At 34.3% G+C, this 11,357-nt stretch overlaps 1 protein-coding gene across 4 annotated transcripts in view; it reads left to right on the top strand.

Moving 5' to 3' along the window:
• The first annotated feature begins 271 nt into the window (after nucleotides 1-271).
• Nucleotides 272-11,357, top strand: part of LOC114178510 (DNA topoisomerase, type IA, core) — a 36,091-nt gene continuing 25,005 nt past the window's right edge. For 2 of the 4 annotated variants that reach the window (XM_028064454.2, XM_085670612.1), the window contains exons 1-11: nucleotides 272-458; nucleotides 579-1,082; nucleotides 2,110-2,474; nucleotides 4,593-5,244; nucleotides 5,369-5,455; nucleotides 5,749-5,795; nucleotides 6,340-6,449; nucleotides 6,541-6,641; nucleotides 8,016-8,108; nucleotides 9,065-9,133; nucleotides 10,870-10,953. In XM_028064454.2, coding sequence (XP_027920255.1) covers nucleotides 378-458; nucleotides 579-1,082; nucleotides 2,110-2,474; nucleotides 4,593-5,244; nucleotides 5,369-5,455; nucleotides 5,749-5,795; nucleotides 6,340-6,449; nucleotides 6,541-6,641; nucleotides 8,016-8,108; nucleotides 9,065-9,133; nucleotides 10,870-10,953 — 2,193 coding nt within the window. In that variant the 5' untranslated portion in view covers nucleotides 272-377. The remainder of the gene's footprint in view (nucleotides 459-578; nucleotides 1,083-2,109; nucleotides 2,475-4,592; nucleotides 5,245-5,368; nucleotides 5,456-5,748; nucleotides 5,796-6,339; nucleotides 6,450-6,540; nucleotides 6,642-8,015; nucleotides 8,109-9,064; nucleotides 9,134-10,869; nucleotides 10,954-11,357) is intronic. The other 2 variants (XM_028064458.2, XM_028064455.2) reach the window with 2 other exon arrangements.

Here is an 11,357-nt window from a genome sequence, read left to right as displayed (position 1 = left end):
ACCAATCCAAAAATATTTCTATGAATATAAAATTGGTGATGAGCGAGAAAGATGATGAAGATAGCAACATGAAGGTCAAAAAAGACGACGTGTCAAGAAAGAGGAAAGAAACTTAGAATTTTTATATATTTTTATTCACAGGTAAAAATATTTTATGGAGTTATAGGGAGAAAAAATGGGGTGCATGAAGAAATGCTCATTAGAAAAAATTGGCCCAGCCCGGTTAGTCTCCTTCCATATACATATCCAAACCGATGCAGCTTTTATCACTAGCAGAGACAGCGCCATTTTTTTGCCGTTACTCTTAAACCCTCTTCTTTATTCAACAAAACCCTCCCTTCACTCATCACCATCTATGAAATGAACACACCACTACAATGATTCAACTTCACAGAACCTTCTTCTCCACCTCAACCTCAGTTCCTTCCTCTCACACTCTCTCCTTTCGTCACTTCATGGTCACTCACTCTCTCTCTCTCTCTCTCTCTCTCTCTCTTATTCCCTTATTTTTTTTTTTAAATTTATCTTGTTATCGTGGCAATAACGTGATTGTGTTTCGGTTGGGCGTCGCATCGCAGTTGCAGTTCAGGGCGCTGCAGCCTCCGACATACGCGCTCTCACCACACGCCTCATCAACCATCACCGGCACCACCTTCCAATGTCGTCGAACGTGTGTACTGTTCCCTCGCAGCGTGACCGCAAAGAGGAGTCCCGTCCGTTCTTTCGCAGTGAAGTCCACGGCGTTGTTTGGTGACTATTTTAGTTTTCCGTTCGCCGCGAACTGCACGACGCCGTTTGACCATGGGCTCTTCTCGAAGGGATTCTCGACGAGCGTGGCAGATAATGGAAAGCAAGGGAAACGGGTGAAGGCTGTCGTCGTTCGCGGAAAGGAGAAGGACGGGAGTGTAATAAGCGACGGTGCGAGTGGAAAAGATGTTGCGAAAACTGCAAAGAAGAAAACCGTGAAGAAGAAACCTTCGCCGAAAAAGAAGGTGTCTGCTGCCAGCAATTCGGCGCATGAGGAGTGTGCTGCAGAAGTTTCTGGAAAATCTACCAAATTGAAGAGGAAGAAGGTTTCCAAGGTTAGCAATTGAACCTTTTCAATTAAGGAAATAACGATACCTCCTACTGAACTGGTACTGAAGTAATGTCAGTATGGACACTGACAAGTGTACTCATACAAGAAGAAAATCAAAAGAAAAACTAAATTAGATATAGCTGTAATTAATTTATGCAGTTGAATAAAAAGATAATAAAAAATGAAGTTTTATTTTTGTAAATTTAAATTACTTTATGTATAACTTAAAATAAATGGAGAAGTTACATGCGAGAGCTCTTATTGAAGCTGAAGCGTATTATTTGGCTTTAGATTATATGAGAAACATAATTCATTTTATACCTGATGTCTTAGGAGAAGGATTCAAAGGTTAGTAATGGGTAGTTAGCTACTAGTTTTCAAATAAGAACACAGTAATGCACGTTATTGAAGTAATGGCATTGACGTTCGCAGGAGAAGAAAATAGGAAAAGGAAAAAACGAGATAAGTTTATTCATAAAACCGATTTTAACTTGTGCATAAGTTTATTTTAATCTATGGCAGGAACTTGCTTTATTTATTTTTCTTCTTTGTAAGTGCTTATAAAAAAGTTTATCCAATTAGAACCTTGATCTTATCCCACTTTTAATTTATTGTGTTGTGGCTTATGGTTTGGTTAAAATTGGTAGCTTTTGAGAACTTAAATCAGAATGCTCTTGTAAAAGTTGAAATTATAAGTTTATTTTATCCCTTTGGAGAAACTTAATACATTTTACTTGTTTATTTTCTTATGTTCATTGTCTTAGAAATTTACTGCATGGTCACTTTGAATAATTTTTGTTGTATTGTTATATATAGATTGTTTAGAATTTTGTTTTGTACCAGTACAAATCAAAACACTATAATAATTTGGATAGCTTTTAGTATTTATTATGTCTGTGACCAGTGCTTACTTTTAAAACATTATTTCTCGTGATTTATGTTTTTTTTGTTATTTTTAGATGATTTTGTATATCATATTTTTGTCCTGTGTTTGTACATCCAAGAATGACACTGATACTGTGGTTATTCAGAAGAGTTCAGTTGACAGTGCAATTGAAGAAATAGTGGATAATTCTGCCTCTGTGAAGGATGAGTTGAATAAGAAAAAGGGGAATTCTAGTCTTATTGAAGAGGCGAAACCGTTGTGGAATTTTACGCACAAGCCATTGTTTCCTCCCTCTGGAAAGTCTGTGGTGGTTGTGGAGTCTGTAACAAAGGCAAAGGTTATTAAGGGATACCTTGGTGATATGTATGAGGTCTTGCCTAGCTATGGTCATGTGAGAGACTTGGCAGCCAGGTCTGGGTCCGTTCGACCGGATGAAGATTTTAGCATGGTGTGGGAGGTTCCGGCACCTGCCTGGACTCATCTGAAGAGCATCAAGGTTGCTTTGAGCGGGTACATTTCCCCATCCCTCATCCCACTTGGTTTTGCTTTTGGCAGCAGTGGATGGTTATACTAGTATAATTTTATTGGGGTGTGTGTTTTGGTATTACAATTTTGTTAAATCTTTTTGGAGCTAATCTTGGTGTCTTTTCAATATGATGTTACTAGAGTAATGCAGATGTGTCATTATTACTTGTGGTTTTGTTTCCATTCCATCTTTTAATGCATATGCTGACTGTGCTGCATGGGAGTGGGTGTGGGTATGTGTATTTGGTACAATATAGTATATAAATACGACAGTTTTTCTTTTTAAATGAAGATACGGGCACAACACATCTTGAGTAAAATATAATCATTGTTATACATTCCCTAGATTTTATTAGTTTGATTGATTTACTATCATCATTGTGTTAGAAAAGCATAATCATTGTAAAAAATAAGAAATGAAGAGTATTTTCTAAATGGGCTTGTGTTTTTAAGTCACCCGGCAGTAGCAATATTTCAATTTATAGGCAGGAGGATTGCAAGATAATAACGGCAAATACAATTCAAAAGTCAGTAAAAATTTAAAATTACAGTACTTTCTATGGTACATATTTCCTATGATACATTGGACTGAGTATGATTGTCTACTAATATGATTTATGCTTCGCACTGTTATTTCAATTTTCTATACTCCCCTTCAAGCTGGTTAGTGGGCATTCTCCATTTCCTGCTTGGATACTATTCTTTCAAAAATGGGGCTGTTATGCTTTGTCTTTATTATATCCAGAAGTTGTTCTTGGGAGTGTATATAGAAAATGCAAATCATTCCCCAGTTGAGTTTTTCTTTGATAATGCCCGTCCACCTGAATATGTTTAGTTTGATCATGTTAAGAAAGATTGAGTTATGATTTCTGACTAATTACATAAACCTTCGCTAGTCCATTCCATATAATCTTCAAATCTTCTAACATAATCTTGAGCCAATGTTATGCACAAATGCCTTGAGCCATAGTCTGAATCTCAGCTTTAGCACAGAACTGGTAACTACAATATGCTTTTTATCGTCATAGTTACTAGATTTCTTTGGTGAAATTACAGTGCCTTGTAAAGGTTCAGTTAAATAATGGACATTGCATAATTGGCATCATATTAGTTCAATTCCCATTTCTTCTATATAAAATTCCTCTTTTAGCAGTACTTGACAGCACATAGTGCCTAGTTACGTTTTCAGGGTCTCTTGCTCTCTCAAAATGCCCTGCCAAGGTTTTTACAAAAAGTTGGTTTTGGAAGTAGGGTTCCCTCAAATTGGGAGCTTTGATACCATGTGAATAAGAAATGAACAAAATACTTTTGAATTTGCTTGAGTGATTAACTCATCTGGCAATTGTCAATTTACAAGCTGGAGGTTTAAAAGATGATAAATGTAAATATAATTCACAACTTGCAATACACGTTTTAAAATAACTACTTCCTACAATACATTGATTGACTGTTAATATGATTTAACTATCAACAACATACTTCAATTTCGGACAATTATTATCAAAATAAAAATATTCTATTCAACTTATGATAATTATCATTTTACTATTTGTTAGAAGTGGGTTTTAAGCTTAACTCAACTCCACAAAATCGTCTTGTAAGGTGAGGATTGCACCCACTTATATATTATGAATTGACCTTATCTCTAGTCGATGTGGGACTTCCAACACACCCTACTCACGCCGAGGTATATTCATCTCGTGCGTGGGACTAGAAATTAGTAGGTGGTCCGTTAGCGGTCCGATAATGGATGGAATAGAATGTCTAAGAAAGTTTGCTAGGATAGACTCTAACTTGGCTTTGATACCATGTTAGAAGTGGGCTTTAAGTCTAACTCAACCCCATAAAACCGGCTTGTAAGGTGATGATTGCACCCACTTATATATTGTGAATTGGCCTCATGTGTAGTTGATGTGAGACTTCCAACACTATCTAAATAAAATAATTTATATCAAAAGATTTTGAAGATAACAACCAAGGCAGCCAATTTTGGGTATCCACTATGGTAAAATGCATATATATGATGCCAATTTTGAAGTATGTTTGCATTATAGGCAGTTGACAACATGTATCTTGCTTAATTCATTTTATGTTATTTGGCAGAGCAGAAAACCTTATTCTTGCATCAGATCCTGATCGAGAGGGGGAGGCTATTGCTTGGCACATTATTGAGATGTTACAACAACAGGGTGCTCTACATGATAACATATCCTTAGCACGAGTAGTCTTTCATGAAATAACTGAAAAATCTATAAAAGGTGCCCTACAAACACCGCGACAGATTGACATAAATTTAGTTCAAGCTTACCTTGCTCGGCGGGCTCTTGATTACTTGATTGGGTTTAACATTTCTCCTCTACTATGGAGGAAGTTACCTGGTTGTCAGTCAGCTGGAAGAGTTCAATCTGCTGCACTTGCTCTTATATGTGATAGAGAAATGGAAATTGATGAATTTAAACCGAAGGAATATTGGACTGTGGAGGTTCAATTGAAAAAGAAGGATTCGGGATCAAACAAGAACTTTACTTTTCCCGCTCGCTTGACCCATTTTGATTCAAAAAAGTTGAATCAGTTTTCAATTACTTCTGATATTGAGGCAAGACATATTCAAAGCAATATAAACTCAGCCAATTTTCATGTTGTTTGCTTGAAGAAAAGCAAAACTCGAAGAAATCCTCCAACACCTTACATAACGTCAACACTTCAGCAAGATGCTGCAAACAAGTTGCATTTCACGGCAAGTTACACAATGAAGGTACTAGAATTTTTATTCATGCCTAATATTTCCATGTTTATTCATGTATGTTGAATTAATATTTAAATTTCAAAACCTACTAGACTTATTTTTATCATTAATATGAAATGCCTTTCAAGTGCAGCTTGCACAGAAGCTCTACGAAGGAGTTGAACTCTCTGATGGTGTAGCAGTGGGTCTGATAACATACATAAGAACTGACGGATTCCATGTAGGTATCTCTTTGGTTGCATAAATATGATTAATTTGTCCACAAAAGCTGATTGTGCCATCTCCAAATATTCTTGTATGTTGTATCCCCTTCCCTCCCACCCACATTTCTCTTTTGTGTCAATCATGTCATGAGTCTTGTCTGTCTAAAAGTGATCACCAATCACCCATGATTTTCCTATAACAATTTTTATTTTTTACTGTTTGCCATGTGGATGACATGTTTAGAGTTTCTTTCTGTGAACCCAGTAATCTTGTTTAGTTCTGTTAACAACTTGCCTTGAATTTACTTAGATTTCTGACGAAGCTGTTGCTAATATACGCTCGCTGATCATTGAAAGGTAATCTTCATTTCTCCAAACCACTTTTATTCATGTATTAGCTATCAGAGTTTCATTATTACTACTGAGTTTGTATTATAGATGTATCTATGCGACCCGAGTGACCCCATTACTAGCTATTTGACTTATCACAGATATAAGACGGGATTTAAGCCTTACAGATACAATGATTCTAGTGTATACTATAACATTATATAGTTTTAAAAAAAAATTGATTAGTGAGTTTTACTTTGAAAGGAAGGAGAAGGTGAGGTGGGAATATAATATGGACGTCTTTGGATAAACCTTTCTATAAGCATTTCTAGGAGAAGAAAAGAGGAAAAAAGTGAAATATACTTCTCCATGAGCACTTTTGTAGAAATTACCTCATATTAGCTTTTACAAAATCTGATTTTTTTTTTCCAATTACTTTTTCCCCAATGAATGCTTATGGGAACCCTGATCCAAACAGACCTTATGCTCTTAAAACAACAGAAGTAAAACCAAGCCATAGAAAATATTTTTATTGTTTTTCATGTGCATGAATTAGAATTTACTGTATCAGGTATGGACAAGATTTTGCGGCACAAAGTGCTCCGAAATATTTTAAAAAGGTGAAAAATGCACAAGAGGCCCATGAAGCTATTAGACCAACCGACATACGCACGTTGCCATGTATTACAACATATGCTTCTTTTGTGAATATTTTACTTGAATGGTGTACTGAGGTGACTGCTGGTAATATTAATTGTTGATGTTTTTTTAGCAATGCTTGCTGGGATACTTGATGAAGAATCTTTGAAGCTCTACACACTTATTTGGTCACGAACAGTTTCATGTCAAATGGAACCTGCTGTCATTGAGCAGGTTAGACTACTGAATATCCTTGATATATTGTATATTTGCACGGACCTTAAACTGCATAATAAACTAGCCATTAGTTTTATAATTTGTTCCTAGAGTATTCACTTAGATTAATTTAGAATTCAAAATTGTGCTACTTTTTTGCTTTATTGGAAGGTTAATGAAATTATAAGAAAAGGATAGAGATACCTCTTATCAAGAAAGCAGAACAAAGAGTGAAACTAGAACCAAGGTGATAAAGGTCAAACATGCATTGGAAGAAAGGTGGTCAAAATCAAGATCTTACATGAGATCGGAAAGGGTAATATGGATTGTAAATTAGGAGATCATAACACAGACCGGAGGATCCTGTAAATTTTATGAAATTCATATGTGCACACAAAATCCTTATATCTCACTCAACTCATAATTGAACTTCAATTCAATATGACAAAAATAATATAATAAATGTATAAAACAATAAATCATTAGGTGTAAACACAACATCCTAGTTATAGAGGAGTAACTCCTTCCTTGTTACAGAACAGTAATCTAATAGCTCCATCCTATTTCCAAAAGGAATTCTATCCTAGTTACAAAATAATAATCCATCTAAAGCAAATAATCTTGTAAGTTAAAATCATAATCTCCATAGAGACCTTCAACTCCATTTCCATCTTCACCATTCAAATCAGTATTGTCAAAATCCTGTTGATGTAGTGTTTCATCCAAGTTGGACTGGAACCAAGTTTTCATCCAAAATCCAAGTTGTCTACATCCAATCCTAATGCTTCATTTTTCTCATCTTCCATAATCCACTCATCATTGGATGAATAATCATCAATATTAATTTAAACTGGTTTTCTTATTTGCTTCTTCTTAGCTAATTTTGAATTAGCCATAATAAAAACATCATTCATTGGTATTGCTTTAGCCTATTTATTATCTGTGTGTACATAAACAAATGTAAAGACAAATATGATAGGCAAGTAGTAGACCGGTAATTCTATTCTAGAGATATATTTTAGTATTAACTTATCATCTCAAAGGAACTCTAATTCTGTTCACATGTGAAGGAGCTACATGTCTAAGTCAATGCATGAATGACAAATTTTTGGAGTTCTGGATGCTCTTCACCATAATAATCTCACCATTTAAAAGATAGCTTGATAGGATCTGTTTGCTCTGTTGTATGGCACATTAATTTGTTAGAGATGTTAGTTATTCATGGTAACTTCATTTATTCCATGTTTACTGATGGTATATTCTTTTTGTGTTTTACGGAAAGAACATGAAAAATTTCTTTGTTAAAATTACATTTGTGTTCAGATATTCATCTGCTTCTTCCGGCATTGTTATGTTTGACCAGACATTTTCATGACGTTTTTTTGATTCCAGATACATCTTGATATTGGAAATGGTGATGAGTCTATTGTATTACGTACTACGAGTTCAATGGTTGAGTTTCCTGGGTATCAGGCAGTTTATACGGTATGGTTGGTTCCAACAAATAATTGATGTTGGTAGCATACTATCTGTAACTATTCATGTAGTGATGTTGACAGTATAGCAAATGAGATGACTTTATTTTTTGTGTTCATGATTATGGTTATTTTCAATCAACTAAATTCTTATTATTTTTACTATTAGTATTGTCTTGAGTTTTGTGCAAGTTACTTGCTGCTGTGATAAAATATATTGCAAATTTGCAATTGGATTTACAAAATAGTGCTTTTTGTAAAATTAAATTCTTAAAGTTACTGGACTTGGAATGTGTTTTCTTCTTACGGGTTAATATCCCGTTTCGATGCTGAACAAGGTCTCATAAAATTGAGCATAAAATGTTTCGGAAAGACTTTTTGTCTGGTTTGCTATAATGCATGCAGAGGTTACTTAAGAGTTTCCTCATCCCAAAAGATGTATAAAATTCTGAATGAATATCCTTGTGGTTCTAATTTGTATGACTAGAAAGAATTAATATAAAAGAAAAAAGATTTTTATTCAATTGGTTTATTTGAATCAGTACATTAGTCTCTATATATAGAACTCTAACCCTAAAGTAATAATTACAAGGAGATCTCTAGAATCTTCTATTAGCTTCTAGTAATATATTTAATATTCTACTAACTTCTAGTAATGCATTTAATATCCTTCTTACAACAGTATGCTTTACTGGGTAAAAGGGACTGAAATATTGGTCAAATTTGATTCAAATCTTTATTATTTTTAGTGGCTCTCACTTGACGCAGAATTTTTGTTTCATTCTTTTGCTGGGTGTTCCATATATGTTTTTGTGAGATAGCTACCCTTTAGGTCAACATGAAAGCTGCCCAAAACTGGTTTTGTTTGAGATAGCTACCCTTTAGGTCTTCATGTGCCTTTATATGACTAGGAAGCTATAACTGATTTGTTTTCCTGACTTACGTGTGGTTTATCCTCCCTTCTAGGATGTTGAAGATAAAGACCGTGATGAATCCAGCCCTGATCAAACATTTGGAATACTAAGTTCTCTCAAGGTAAATATTTCTGAAATCTCAAGATATAATTTATACTACAGAAACCATTTGATGTTTTCTTCATATGACAGTCTGCCATTTCTGTTTATTTAGATAGGTTGCTGTTTCTGGTTTCCTTATGGTTTGCTTTGTCATTTGTTTTCTCTAATAAGGGGAGGGGGCTTTGATTGACGTACAGATAGACCCACCTGTACCCTTATAATAATATTAATAATAATAATAATAATAATATCTTCTATTTTCTTTATTATTGTTTTCTCTTGTTGGATAAAAATAAATTCCTGAGAGCTTATTCCTATTGAGAAGAAAAATATCTGAATATTGTGCCAGAGAAGGTACATGTGTGTACTATTTATGATAATAAGTTAGAACACAAATGGAATTAATCATAAATACAACTGAAATCCCTAATTGCAGCAAATGACTATTTTACAAGTGTTAACATGTGCCTTCTTTTCTTAATACTGATTTCTTTAGGGACATATATCATTTACCTTTTTCTAAGGTTGTTTTGCTTTTATTGATGGGTTTGGTTTGGCCCCCATCATATGTATAAGATTAATAATATCCAAGTATGCTGGAGATGATTGATGTTGTCTGAGGTGCCAACCTAACATAGTGATGCTATTGCATTCTTGCTTTTAAAATAACAAAAAAGGTTATAACCATGCATACAATATGCTATTTTAACTCCCCTCTCTCAAGCTGAAGTATATATGTTATATTTTGCCATGCTTGTTACAAAATATATACACCTGCAAATTCGTCAACAATAGTTTTGATGTGAGACAAAGAATCTTCCATCATCTTGTCATTGAGAGATACACAATGAGTATCAATATATAGTTGTCAAGCACGTGCTTTTGTTAGAATATTAAATTACTCATGAATTGTGTCCTAAACCTTGTCGGAGTTTACCGAACCAATAATGTGAGAGAGAATCAACTTCATTTATGTTGATTAAAGCCATGTAAGAAGCATTTGATCCTGAATTTCCCAGGATTTATATGCGGGACTCACAATCAGCATGATCTTGATCAAAGAGGGATATCACAGAGGAATTGTAGGAATAGCAATGAATGACTGAAGTTGATGCAATTTAATAACGGGTTCAACTTGTTAACACCAGTGAAAATAGTTAGAGTCATCAAGTTTTTCAGCAAGGGAAGTGGGAATGGAATAAGGTGTGAAAGTGGTGGGATTAGCAGTAGCGACGGATGAAAAGGAATAGCCAAGGTTAAAAAATTATATGGTGGAAATCTCTAGATACCATCTTATAGAAAATATAAAACCAGAATAAAAGGATGTAATATTCTATTATTTCTGTGATGCGTAAAGTAAAATACAGAGGGAGCATTATAGAATAATATGAATAACACATAAGGCTTAAGACTATTAGATTACAAATCAACATTTGCCTATTCAATTGTAGCCATGTATAAGTAAAACATTTTAGATGGTGGCTCAAGAATGTTTCCATGTCTCTAAAATAGCCCTTTTAACTTTGTTAATTGCTCTCACTTTTTCTTAGGCTTGGTTTGCTATGCATCCTTTTGTTTTTTTTTTTTGTGAATTCCATTTTATTATACTGATAGTCATATTATTCCACAGGACCTGGACATATGCCTTTAGCAGAATGAGACTTATTGTTGACTTATTTTTTGTATATGTCTTGCATAATTACTCACGATTTGTGTCCTTTATAACACAACTCTTCATTAACTTCTATTTTGTAGACAGGGGATCCTCTATGCGTGGTTCAAACTGAACCTTGTGAGCACCACACACAACCACCACCACGGTACTCTGAAGCATCATTGGTAAGGCATCTTGTTTTTGTCATTAATATTAAAGGAGTGGTGGAGTACTGTATACTTTAGGGGCCTCTTTACTTTAGAAAATGTTGGTATTCTTTCTTTGCTTTTCGTTATAAACATGACTCTTTATTTGCTTTATTTTTTTAAAATATTATTTCTACAGGGAAGTATGAAAACAATAAAATGCTGTTTTCGTTGTTTCTCATATGAATCTTTGAAAACAGAAAAAAGTGACACTTTTGTAATTAAAAGTAAAAATTGGAAATAAAAACAGAAAACATTTTATGCTGCTTTAAGCTGGTACTGCTTTTGTTGCATGTAGAAAAAGCCTAATATTGGATAATTCTGACAAGACAAGGCTATACACAAGTCTTGTATAGAGAATCAACAGTTTATTAGAGAATGGG

Source organism: Vigna unguiculata, chromosome 3 (genome assembly GCF_037176805.1).
Source record: "Vigna unguiculata cultivar grain cowpea cultivar isolate G323 ecotype 2 chromosome 3, ASM3717680v1, whole genome shotgun sequence".
Classification (NCBI taxonomy): Eukaryota; Viridiplantae; Streptophyta; class Magnoliopsida; order Fabales; family Fabaceae; genus Vigna; species Vigna unguiculata.
The sequence above is the reverse complement of the archived record's forward strand: the minus strand, read 5'-3'. Positions and strand labels throughout refer to the sequence as shown.